Source organism: Glycine max, chromosome 12, assembly GCF_000004515.6.
Source record: "Glycine max cultivar Williams 82 chromosome 12, Glycine_max_v4.0, whole genome shotgun sequence".
NCBI lineage: Eukaryota > Viridiplantae > Streptophyta > Magnoliopsida > Fabales > Fabaceae > Glycine > Glycine max.
The window spans coordinates 33,324,691-33,338,727 of NC_038248.2; the positions used below are offsets into that span (position 1 = coordinate 33,324,691).

At 31.2% G+C, this 14,037-nt stretch overlaps 2 protein-coding genes across 3 annotated transcripts; both read right to left on the reverse strand.

Annotated features, from left to right (window-relative positions):
* Positions 1-1,006: 1,006 nt before the first annotated feature.
* LOC100527815 (uncharacterized) lies at positions 1,007-1,925 on the reverse strand. The gene has a single exon (NM_001250918.2). It carries the CDS (start codon positions 1,883-1,885, stop codon positions 1,451-1,453), a length of 435 nt encoding a protein of 144 aa, NP_001237847.2. The 5' UTR covers positions 1,886-1,925; the 3' UTR covers positions 1,007-1,450.
* Positions 1,926-3,397: 1,472 nt separating this feature from the next.
* On the reverse strand, positions 3,398-9,938 carry LOC100793224 (auxin response factor 1). Of its 2 annotated transcripts, XM_003540083.4 has the most exons (14): positions 9,681-9,937; positions 9,104-9,219; positions 8,609-8,704; positions 8,443-8,499; positions 8,110-8,262; positions 7,929-8,013; positions 6,944-7,034; positions 6,649-6,813; positions 6,257-6,376; positions 6,095-6,170; positions 5,522-5,687; positions 4,947-5,437; positions 4,113-4,303; positions 3,398-4,004 (listed from the first exon to the last, which is right to left on the reverse strand). In XM_003540083.4, the coding sequence occupies exons 1-14, from the start codon at positions 9,697-9,699 to the stop codon at positions 3,833-3,835; spliced, it is 1,998 nt and encodes a 665-aa protein (XP_003540131.1). In that variant the 5' UTR covers positions 9,700-9,937; the 3' UTR covers positions 3,398-3,832. The 2 variants fall into 2 exon arrangements, with proteins under 2 accessions (XP_003540131.1, XP_040863085.1); XM_041007151.1 differs by having other exon boundaries at positions 4,947-5,687; positions 9,681-9,938.
* Between the last annotated feature and the right edge of the window lie 4,099 nt (positions 9,939-14,037).

Genomic DNA, 14,037 nt, shown 5'->3' on the forward strand with positions numbered 1-14,037 from the left:
CACAATTATCATTTGTTAATTTTAAATTTTTGTTAGGAGAAAATAATTATAATACCATGTCAAAATCTCATTTAAATATATTGCTACCATAAAATTTTACGATGCTTTAGATGAGATAAATGAGATAAATACGATAAGATATAAATTTTAAATACGTAAATATTTTAAATATGACTTTGAATTTAGAATCAAAAGATAATTTAGAATGATAGGATTTTCTAATGTTTTTCATATTTATCACATCTTATTTGAATTTGAAGTTTTCACATTTGTTTAATCAAGGTCATATGATAAGAGTAATATAATATCTTTGAAATTTTCAAATATTTTTATTTTTAATAGTAAGAGTTATGATTTCGTGACAAGTCCACTGAGTAGGCCTCCCGATTTGCCCGATCCAAGACGACGAACGCTTGCCTTAACATAATAACAACCCAATATATTATAACAAAAGATTATGAATATAACCTAATCATATCTTATTATAGAAAAAAAAAAGGAGGAGAATCTAATCAGATCATGGATTCTCATCATATTTTTATCTATAGGAATCAGGGGATATGATCTATCATATACCATCCTTGATGATCACTATATAATGAATACTACTAAGTCTAGGAGAACGGACAAATTACACACTTTGATGTTCTGCTCTGGGTAGGTAGCTTCTAACCTTAGATGAGAAAGTCCATCTCAAAACAATTAGTAAATAAGATTAGATGTCCAATTTTATTGACCATATTCACAAGGAACAGGATCCACTGCAGTAAAAAAAAAAAAAACATGACTTCCTGAGTTCCTGTAGTGTATCCCATCTCACCTTTATTTATTTAAGGCTTTCTTTTTATAATAAAGTTATTATAACAAAAAAGAAAATTAATGGATAGTTAAGATCCTATACAGTTGTAATGTCACTCCAAAGGATTCGTTCCTCATATTGGGATAGGATCCATTGCAGTGAAAAAAAAAAAAAACATGACTTACAGCCTCGCAGTCACAGCATTATGCTACATATCAATTCATTTCCATATTTCTCATAAAGTTTCAGGACGATACTTACCCAAGTGAATACACAAGGAAAGCCGAAACTTGAGCGATACACATGAATTCAAGTAAATCTGATTAAAGCTTACTACTAGCGTCTAGCTTTACCAAATCTCCAATACTCAGTTTTGAGAAGCCTATCAAAATAAACTAGTTTACACTATAATTAATCTGGTTTACTAGATTAAGCAGACAAACATTATAAGCAGGTTTTATTAAAAGATTAATCCAACAAGTGAAAGGATGAAATAATGCACGTGATGCAACTAGTACTTATTACAACCTTTACCATTTACACTAATTAGGGTTTCTATATTTGATCTCCAAGCACTTAAAGATGCATAAATTTTTGGGGTGGTACATAAAAATCAACAAGAGGAGCATGCATGAGTTGCGAAAGCGGTAATCAAACTACTTGTCGGATGTAGAAACATGGAAATAAGCAGCGGAACAAATAAGAACCAAAGCTAAAAAGACATCCAAATTGACCAGCTGATCTTTCTGTTCGAGATGCATGAATTACCGGGACTGGAATGCCATAAACAGGTTCCGAAACTGATACCATATATTGCTGATACGATGAGTTTAGGCTGGCAATCTCTTGTGGTTGCGGTTCCGGCTCCGGCTCCGGCTCCGGGGTTGGTAAGAATGTTCCATAGTTGCTGTATTCAAAATCAAGGCATGAGGATGAAGGTAAGGGTGGAGCTGATGGTTGGATGGATGAGGAACAATAGCAGCTGCAGCAATAGTGAGGAGGATGCTCATGGCCATGGGTCTTTTTCTTCCTTTTCTTTTTGGACCACAACTTGAGTTTCTTCACAGCTTTGATCACGTTTTTCATCAAGCTTCAAATGATACGCTAAGTTATCCTTGCATATATAATATATGTCAATGCAATTACAACATCTTTGAAAACAGATGCACCGTTAATAGGAGCGCCCTCAGTAGTACATTTTCAAATATTTGACCGTTATCTATCCACTAGCTTAGTTTACGTTACAATACAGTAAACTCTCATTCTCAATTTATTTATTATGATTTTTTTCCCTGTTTTAATCAAATTTCTAATCTTTTCCGTTCCAATGTGTGCTAAAGAAATTGCCCCAAAAGTTATCCGGGTGTAAAAATCTTGATTTGGAAGGCAAAATTAAGCTTGAACGTTAAGCATCGACAAACGTACAGTCGAGAATTCAAAAATTGGATTCGCTCATCCTTTTCCTTAACTTTCCTTTTAAGCCATCGAAGACACATCATCATGACTGCACTTTTCCATTTTTGTCAATATTATCTGACTTTGATGCCTCAAGCCAGTAGAATCGAGATATTTACCCATAATAAATGACTGAGGTGGCCCACTTATCGTATTGAGATTTAAGTTTATTTTTTCTTTAACTTTAATATTTTTTTTGTTCCAGCAAAAGGTCAAAAGTTGCATTGTAGCGAGGAATATTTTTTTTCTTTTGTAAAAGATATTTTCTTACTTAACATTTGAAACAGAAAAAAAAAAGGCTGAGATCAGATTTTGTACAAGGAAATAAATGGCTCGATATACATACATTAAATAGTATGTATATAGTAGAAAGTTATATATACAGAAATGAGATGATGCATCATAACAGTGAATTACAAAAGAACCAAAAAAAATAATCCAAATGCATATACATAGTAAGATATACTTTGGTGCTGTTATGCTGCTCGCAACCAAAAAAAAACCAAAAGACAATTCTGCACGCTCGCAACCAATACAAAACTGAACAAGCAAGGGCATTGAAACTCGGTGATTACAGAGCTATGAAAGAAAGAGAAAAGCCACAATACCCCAAGTGATAGAGAACTATCCTGAGAAAGCAAGGAGTAAAAGATTTCAAGAAGAATTTGGTATGAGATTAAATTCTCTCATTAACTAAAGAGGAGAAGTGAGTAAAATTCATTTATTTTAATAAACTTTTAGACTAAGATTTATTTTTGTTTTTAATTATATTTTTGAGTTTATCTTTAGACTTGTAATGAGTTATTTTCAAGTTTTTAATTATTAGATTAGTTAGTAAGTCTTAGCCTAATTTAAGATTATTAGTAGGAATTATAAATAGACTCTTGAATACTTTATTGTCAATTTTTATACATAAAACCTTATATTTTTATCAAAGAATCCTATTTTTTTTTGTGGAATCCTATTTCCATCTTTTTCTCTAATTCAGCTTCTTTTTTTTTCCAATCTCATAAAGACCCGAATTGGTTCCCCAGTGCTAAAAATTGGATCCTCACATCATGATTCCATCGGTTGAGATCAGATTGCTACAGCTCTGCTAGGAAAAAAAATGGCTCGATATACATACATTAAATAGTATGTATATAATAGAAAGTTATATATACATAAATGAGATGATGCATCATAACAAGTGAATTACAAAAGAACCAAAAAAAAAATCCAAATGCATACATAGTAAGATACTTCGGTGCTGTTATGCTGCTCGCAACCAAAAAAAAAAAAACAAGACATTTCTGCACGCTCGCAACCAATACAAAACTGAACAAGCAAGGCATCGAAACTCGGTGATTACAGAGCTATGAAAGAAAGAGAAAAGCCACAATACCCCAAGCCCTCTGCTTTGGTGCTGTTATGCTGCTCCTGTATAGATGCAGAATACACTAACCATATGCTCCTTATAGGCCATGATGAAGGGCTTGCCAGGTACATACTCGTTTCTCTCACGTTCTACTTCCTATTTTCATGCCAATATCTATTGTATATATATATAACAACTGAAATGTTGGAAGACCTAAGACATTAGCAACCAGGCCCCACAATAGATGACTGATCCTCAGGATTGGCTACTGCTTCAGAGTCCATTTTGCTGGGTTTAACTTCTTCACTGATTGGAAGTCCTATTTTGGGTGAAAGCTTCCTCACCTCCTCTGCAGTGTAGATGAAAATTTTCCTCACAATGCTACAAAATTCACTGCAGTAAAATAGCAAGTCCGAATTTAATATACACATACAAATTTACAAAATGTTATGCCACAATAAAGTGTCCAAGTAAATGTAAGCTAGTATCAAATGATCTTACAGCCATGGATCATCCCCAACCATCATCATATCATCTTCATTATCAGTGTACACAACCTGCCATTTTTTTGTCGATCCGCAGAGCTCACCAGTGATGTCAAACATCTCTTCCAATTTCCTTAGCAGATCCTCATATCCATCAAACCGTGTTAAATCCACAGCCCTTCCAACAGCCATACCTTGCATGTGGACCTGGAATAGTATAAAACTTGCATCATAAATAATTTTATTACACTATGCAGGGATTGCCCTCTTGTCAAACAGAGAATCCTAAACTACTTTCCAGTCCAAGGAAAACAAGATGAATAAAAATTAATTGGAATCATCCAAAAAGAAAGAAGCCTTAACCCTCGCTACTTACTATAACTTTTGTGACTGTTGCTAAAGACCGTTCTAGCTAATGATTTATGGATTCTATTTCAATGAAAATGTTGAAAGATTTTTCCAGATGAACCCAATTGATAAAGATTGTGGACCATGGAAACATTGGAACTTGTAGTGTATCTGGACCATGGAAACATTGGAACTTGTAGTGTGTATCAGTGTGTGAATAAAATATATTAGATCTTCACATCCAACATTATGTTACGGACTGTGTATCAGATGATGTCAATAGTTCAGATAGATTCTAAAAACATATTATCAGGAGCTAAAAATCATCATACAATTCTATAAAACAAAGATGCAAATATGCAATACGTAAAACTTGTCATACAGTCAACTAAATTAGAACATAAGAAAATTATGCCAACTGCCAAGAATGTTGCAGGATTGTAAATTAAAATGGGGAGGGGATGCAAAGTGTATTACACCAACACAAAAACAATAATACTACCTTTGTGCAACTTCTTATTTGCCTGCTCTGTGACTCCTGGGGAGACCGCAGGCATGATTTTTCAGCATCACAGCTTACCGAAGGGATATCAGATCGATTAACATTTGATGGTTCAGAATGCTGGTCAGACTCAGCATCCAAAGATGGAAGGGGGCCATCATCACCCATCCTTCCTGACAAAGTGACCATTGGTAGACTTTCTTCATTAGAATTAGAATTGTCATGTAACTGAATCCTAAAGAGTCTACAGCCATTTGCAGTCCCTTGTCTCTTCTCTCCAAATTCTTTAAGTGCTACAGGAGAAAAAGATTCTGTGGAGTTTTCCATCCTACTGGACCAATATATTGACTTGTTGGAAGCATAGCAGTTCCCACCAAAACCAAGAAAACCAGTTGCAGTGGAATTGAAATTGGTTGATGGATAGACATCTCGCCCATGTTGATGGTCACAATAAGAGAATGGTGCAGATTCAACTGGTGATTTCCATACACCTGATGCACAGAGAAAAAGAAAATTTGAGTAAAAGCAGCATGAATAACAGAATTTTATGGAGAAATTATGTATGTCCGAGCCACCTTGCAGAGAAGAATCAGGCATTGTTGAAGGTAGAATGGGAGGCCGCGATCTCTTGTTTCTTTGGGATGGCTGGGGGTTTGTAGGAGGGGTAGACACAAGTGGCTCCAATTCCCATGGAGAAACTCTATCAGGACGCAAAATAGACGATGGTTCATCCCATTGAACCTGAAATACATTATAGATCATAAGACTAATGAACCAAAAGCTGCTAAATAAATTTCAAATCCTGGTAATTTATCGAGGTGCCAGCAGGTAGTCTTTTGCCCTCATCATGCACACAAAATCTTAGCCATTTTCTCGCAGCTAAATTCACTTTTTTTTTAATAACATCTCTTTCCTTATAGGCCAGTTAATGTCTCCAACCATCAAGGAAATATCATTACTAGATTGTTCCATAAACAAAGCATCATCATTATTGACCTTTCTTAACCAATTTAAAGAGAAGGAAGAATAATGTCTGCTTTTTGGTAGTTTATACCAAAATTAAAATATACATGGAAATTTTTTTTAAAAATTGAATTCTACTGCCAAAAAGAAAAAAGAATTGGAAGTGTAAATAAAGCCTTACTAACCTTTAATGATCGCCACTCAGAATCAGCCCAGACTGACGATTTGTTATCTCCAACACCCACAATCGTTCCACTGAACCTGTATTCAGGGGGAGGGGTCAGTTTATCAGATTGCACAATGCACTAAAATCAAAATATAATTTTTCAATCAACCAGCTAGTGCACCTTCTTTCAGGAACTTCATCACCCTCAAATCTCATTTTGAATCTCATCCCAACAGAAAGTTTATGACTTCGAGCTTCAAGGTATTTGTTGACACTCACAATAAACTCAGACCGGCTAGTTCTATAAAATAAATATTGATAAGTCAGCAGAAAATCTCAATAAAGCAACAAATGCAAACTTAAATATCATCCCGATCAAGTCAAATTCTTTCACCAACAAAGAAAATTGTCCATTAATTGCACAAAAGCAGGCACACAAACATACAAATACAAACAAAACACAATTCTATGTTAGTTCAAGGTATCATTAACGTTAGCAAAACATAACAAGCTGGGCAAGAACAACATCATGAAATGAGAAAACTAATAACTACATAGCATGAAAAACAAGACCTGGGCTTGTAAAATACAGAAAACAATGTTCCTGTGGCAATGGCGTGAGATGCAGTAGCCAGAACACCCAGATGCATACTGTGACTGGATATAACAGAAGATGGCATGTTGCTTTGCTGTCTCATGAGCCTCCTAACTCCAACTCGCAGCTCTCCATTTTCACCCCTAGAATATTGCATACAAGAAAAACAAAACCACAATCACCAACAAGGAGGAGCAAAAAGCAATGAAAAATATGCAAAGTACTTTGTCTTGCCCTCAGAGGAAAGTACAATACTTCAACTGAACAACTTGCCTTAAGAATATAAATGCATCACCAGCCACTAATTTTTTGGAACTGACAAAGACACTCCACCCAGTGGTCAGTAAGTGGCGCCTGGGTTGCCCTGCATATTACTCTGCACAGTCAGGATCTCACTGACATTATGAACATCAAATCTAATCTCATCACCTCATCTAATGTTATACAATTCAATAACATAACAGCAGGGCATTCACTTCAGAACCCCCAAAGTTATAAATGTCATCAGGATTTACATCAGAGAACCTTTTCTGAAAAAGCTACTAATGAGTAAAATTCGTTCAACCCACAAAAAAATTTAGCAGACCAACTGAAAAGCTTAATGGTAAAGTAAACTACACACCCCAAAAAGCATGAGTAAATTACATTAACCACCTTGAGGTTTCAGGAAATTACACAAACTTCCCTGCTTTTTTAACTTTTACAGCAACCTCCCTTGAAGGGGAACATGGTGTAATGTTTTTCAAACAATTATGCTGTGTTTGGTTGAGAGGATGGAAATTGAAGAGAAATTTTTTAATTAAAGTAGAGTGTAGGAGGTGTGGGACCCACACAATTTATTCTCTCCCTCCCCCCTCAACCAAACACAGCATTAAGGAGGATTGGAGTAGGGGTGGAAAAAACAGGGGAATGAAGCTCTATTCTGTAAGAAAGAAAAAGTTAAGTACCTGTAGGTGAACTACCAATATGAAAAAGAGATACATATCTATGCATTGCTTAAAAGATTGATATCATAAAAAGCAAACTAATCCCTTTCCAATTACAACTCTGTACAAAAATAAAAAAATATTGAGCATGCTTGGCATTACACCCAAGTCCTAAAATTTGTTTTACTTTGAAAAAATTGTTGCATATTCCAAAGCAGTATGCTTACTTGGCATATTCAATCTGTAGAAATATCCAATGATCACACTCTTTAACAGGTTCACATGATAAAACAGTCCAAAGATTGGGGGTGGGGGCCTGGCAAGCTACATACCTCGAAAAATATGTCTAAAATGCCATTCATTCCCATGCAGATCAGTTGCAACTAATTCTTGCCATGGGGGCTGCTGAGTCATATCCTGAACAAAACATGAAAATTATATAGTAAAGGACAACTGAAGACAATCATGAACAAGTGTGTCTAATGACTTTCAGAATGAAAAAAAATTACTAACCAGTGGTGGCAAACAATCATCTGCATGTCTTCGAAGAACAGAGAAACCTCCATGAGTGCTAGTGTCAGAAGCAGTGAGTGTCTTGCAAAATGAATGGACTGTACACCTTGGAGATTCAGGCAGGGGATCATCAGGGCTTGTCACCTCACTTTGCTAAACCAACAAGACACAGAAAATTAATAAATACATAAAATGAGATTTAAATATAAAAAAAAAAAAAAAAACTAAATGGGCAAGAAACCATATTACTGGAAAATGAGTTGAGAGATAATCGAAAACAGAAAATGTTTAAAGATAGAAACCATGTCAAGCAAAGAAAAAGAGCGCACTCACATCTGCTTCAGGAAGCAAAGTTATTTGTGCATATACTTCATCTGTTTCAGGTTCAGCCTACATGACCAAGATGAATTTAACCAGACAATATGATAGTAAAGCACAACAAATTTCCAAATCAAAACAAAAGTATCCAGTAAGATTGCAGAAGAAAATCATGACTCACTCGAAGATGAACATTGACCACTTTACATAAAATTTTAGAAGGCAGATTAAAGGAAGGCATTTGCTGCTCCAATCCCTGATTCATGGATGCCTCAAGCTATAAAATAAAAAAAGTAAACGTAAGATAAAATAAAACTTTACAATACAACAAAAATCATAAGCATAAACAATTCAATAGAGTACATAACTTAGATGAAGCAAGCAAAAGAAATGTGACCAAGCACAGCTAGTGCAGATTTGAAACTCAACAAGCAACATACCATAAACAAAGACATCTCCCACCAAAAAGCAAGGCAAGTCAAGAAAGAACAAATATTTTCCAGATAAAATTGTAAGGTGAACCGTGGCAACATCTATAAGATATTAATTGGAAACAAAACAATTAAGCTAGTAAACAAAACAGGGTTTGGAGCAAGATAAAAAAAAAAGTAGTAGCAGAAGCATCTCACTTCAATTAAAGTCAGAAATTAAGAGAACATGCCCAGGCAAGTTGTACCTGTTCCATATGACCTTGAGGGAAGTAATAAACTCTCTCCCCTTCACGCGGAAGAGTGACAAGGGGTCCAGCACAGGCATGCCACAATTCCTTGTATAAAGCATCATTGGTTGCACCTATAAAACAAAAATGAATAGGTCATGGATGACACATAAAACAAAAATTAAAGAGAAAGATACTGAAAGGGCTTATATGCTTTTAAAAATGCTAAAACTACTTCTCATCTTCTTCTTTTTTCTCATCTTATGAGATGATATAATTTTATTCAAGCTGTAGGTAGCTGTCGTGGTAACATTGTTTTGTTTTAAATGAGGAAAAAGATACGGGTGAGGGAGGCAAAGCACGAGGAACAGCAATTACGAAGCTATGTTTGAGGCGAAGTCCTAATAGTAGTGGTGTTTGCTTATATTTAGTAGCAAGCAGATATGAATGTGGAATCGAAGAGACAGTAGCAAAAGTAGAGTTGTGAATGAATAAGAATAACAAGCAGTTAGATGTGAGGGAAATATGTTAATTAATTTAGGAAGGAAGCAATGGAAATGAAATCAGTAATAAAAGTGAAAGAGTGGATCGAAACCTGGCGCAGCGGAAGCCATGTCAAAGTTATTGTGTGATGTGCCCCAACTTACTGAGAATTGAGATGAAAATGGATCCAGTCCACCAGAATTGCAGAAGCAAGTAGGTAGGGTTTACGATTTGCACAGATCGAAATTGGATCGCCGATAAGGTCGTGTTTGGTTTCAAGCCGACACGACCCCCCCTCTTTCTCTTTCTCTTTCTAATTCTAATTCTGTACACCGCACGGCACGATACTTACTTCCCGAGTATTGGTAAGTTAGTAGTAAGTATTGGATATATTCGGTTCGAGTAATAAATAAACGCGTAAATAATAATTTTTTATTTCGAGTAGTGTTAATAAATTTGTTTTTTACAGATAAAAATTCAAATTTTAATGTCTGAAAGTAAAAAAAAGTACGATAAATTTATTCATCTGTTAAATTTTATTCATCTTATTATTAATAAAAGAGTTTATATGACACATTCTTTAGAAATAAAGTTGTTTGTGTTCTACACAACTAGGGACGATAATAACTATTTATGTAAAATATAATTTAATCTTCATTTTTTTTCGAGTTGCAAGCATAAGGTTATCATAAACACTTAAAAAAATATAAAAGCAAAAATAAGTTATAACAAACATAATAATAAATATAATGTTGCTCCGAAATTTATAGTGTGACAATGACAAAATTAGTCTCATTTTTTTTTAAAGATTAACTTAATGGTTTTACATTTTTGTTTGAGTCTCATTTTGGATAAGGTATTATCATAATATAAATTTCATAGCAATAAACAAAATATGTCTATTAATCAATATTATGTTTATTATGATATTTGTTCTAACTTATGTTTTATTTTCCTATTTTTTAAGTGTTTATTGTAATGTTATACTTACAAAGATTAAAAAAGAGAGAAAATATGAAGATTAAATTATATTTTGGGTAAATAGTTATTTTCATCACGGGTGAGTAGAGCATTGACAAATTCGATCCTCAATGTGTAGCGTATGTCATTTCATTAACTATAACGGATGAAAGTTAACATATAAATATATTTGTCGCACTTTTTTCATTCTTAGGAACTAAAATTTTAATTTTCATCTTTTTGGGACAAATTTGTTCGTGCTTTATACATCAAGGAACAAAAATAATTATTTACCCTAAATAAATATCTCTTTTATTTTAGGCTTAATTACAAAATTCATCCTCGTATTTTACTTATTTCACCAAATCGGTTTTCCTATTTTTTAAATTCATTATTTGAGTCCTGTTATATTTCAAAATTCATTATCTTATTCCGCATAGTTGATTTTAACCATTGACTTTTAAATTTTAATTAGAAAGTTGATCAATATTTTCTTAAAAAATAAAAACTTAAAAAAAATATTGACTAGAACCATGGTCTTTAAAGTAAAAAAAGACACTATTTTATTACTACACTCAAATGCTCATTTAAATATTTGGTGTCAAATATAGTATTAATATAAGTTTTATGTAAAAATAATTCAAAATTTAAATTTTATTCTTTTTTAATTTATTATATTTTTATAACCTTATATATTATTTTTTAAATATAATATATAAGATTAAATTTTATTTTCACATAAATTAGAATATTTAGATTTATATAAATTTTATTTTCATTTTATATATTATATTATATTTATATTTTAAAATAATACTTGTGATTTAGTGACAACATTTTCTTATTTATATTAAGATATTCATGTTATTTATTGTAATATAGATAAAAAAAATAATTTCAATAAATCATATACATAAATATTTTTAAAAATAGAAACTACTGTAATTTTATTTAATTACACAACTTTATTATAAAATTTAATTCTTTAAAAAATTAGGTACCTAATTAAATAACGTTAAATATAAACAAGAAAATATTATTATAATAAATAACAAGAATATCTTAATATAGGTAAAAAAAAGTATTATTATTAAATCATATATATATATATATATATATATTAAAAGATAATAAAATACTATGATTTTATGAAATTATAATTTATATAAAAAATATACATTAAAGATAAATTTTATATTATATATTTACTATATAAAATAAGTTTTGAATAATGTGATAAAAATACATAAGATTATAAAAATATAATATATAAAATAAAAATAAAGCTTATATAAGTATAAATATTGTAATTTATGTGAAAATAAAAGATAATATACAATATTATAAAAATATAATAAATTAAAAAAAATAGAATTTTGAACTATTTTTGCATATAACTTATATTAATACTATGTTTTACACTAAATATCCAAATGATTATGTAGGTATAGTGGTAAAAGAATATGTCATTCACTTCAATGATCATGGTTTTAAGTTCTTATTTGTAAAAAAATATTGGTCAACTTTCTATTTTAGTCAATGTTTAAAATTTAGTTGTTAATGGTTAGTCAACAATTAAAATCTACTTTGGGGACTAAGATAATAAATTTTAAAATATAGAGAGACTCAAATAAGAAATTAAAAAAATATGGGAATCAATTTGGTGAAATAGACAAATTAAGGAAACAAATTTTGTAATTAAGTCTTTATTTTATTTCATCTCTTATACGCTCTCTACTGTGTAGAAATCACACTGAATAATGAATCACTCATTTTAGCGTGCTTGGTAGAGAAATGATAAATAATATTAAAAAAATATTTTTTTATCATATTTTTTACATTTTACTCTAATTTTTTAATTTTTTATCTTATGTTTTTATTTTTATTAATAAGAGAACACTTATGATAATCTTGAAAACATGTATACAAAGAAATAAACTTGACCAAAACTGTGTCATGTCGATAGAATCAAAGTTATTAAAAGGAACGTGATCTTAACCGCGGACGACTCCGATAGAACCAACCCTATCAAGTTCTTACCCCAAGAACAAATGAAAAACTCTTACAATAGAGAAATTCTCAATTTTCATTAATCTTTAAATTATGTCTTTTGAGAGTAAAAAGTTCTCTATTTATAGGTTAATCTTGAAATGTCATAATAAATTTTTACTAGTATGTATCTACTAAATGCATTTGTAATTACATGCCACTAAATGAAAATAATATGACAATAAACATGAAAAAAAATTCTCACACACCACTAAATGACCTAGAACATTCTATAAACATTTAGTAAGACTAAGAGAAAATAAAAAGTCACCAGAAAATTAAGCCCAAAAAACACTATGAAAATTACAAATAAAATGACAAAAATTAGACTTATTATTAACTAATCAGTCTAACATTAATAGTCTACCAAAGTTTATTAACTCAATCCATGTAAATTGAGCCTCCCAAAGTAATTATTCAAGTTGGCCTCAAATCATCTTCATCAATTCATAGAAAAGTGACTTAATTAGATGCAACCCTTGATTCACATGGTCTACTTTCTCTTTAATCTTTAAAATCAAGTCTTACAATTCATTCTCTTAGTCTTTACTTTATCATAGGACCTTTAATCCCATATAAAAGGATTATTAGACAGACTCGCTACACATTTATTATTTATTCTCTAAATTAATCACACCCTAAAACAAAAATGTCAAAATAATTATGTTATAACTTTCTTTTTAAAGTTAATTGAGATTAAATTTAACTGTTTTTCAAACATTCATTAATTTATGTCTTTTCCGTTAGGCATTATGTATACTATTTTTCTCAACCTATTTGGTTTCACATTCTATTAAATGTTATTAGCCCCATTCAACATATTTTCATGTTTCCTTGCTTTCTTTATCGTGAACATTGTTTACACATTTATACTTGTAAACTTATCACAGCAAACAAAGGCTAACACCTTCATCCACCTCTTCCACCTATGGAGAAAAGATCCAAACTAAAAAGAAAAAAAATTAAATATTTGACAAAACAAAAAAAAAGTCATTAGAATTTGTGTGGTATTCCCATCTTAACCACAAAATGCTAAAACCATGGAATGTTGTGTTCTTCATTCTCCTCATGTTTCGCCTTTTATGGCTCTATAATAAAACTAACCATTATTTTTGTATCAGATGAAGAATATAGTTAAGATTTTGCTCAAATAATTCAAACTCAATATAACTCAAAGTAATATAATGTTGATTATCAACCATTTTAATTAATAACATGAAATTAAATAATGTAATTAAATCATATTAACAGTGAAAATTATTGATATTTTAATAATTACTTTAAAAATTATATACAAATAATTTTTAATTAATTAATATATAAAAGTCTTTACATTATCCATCAAAATTAAACTAAAATGTGAATGAATTAGTTACCTAAAAAATAATTGAATGAATTAGAATAAGATTTAAGAAGTAAGATATATAATTTATGCTTAATTATTAATTTTATCTTCAATT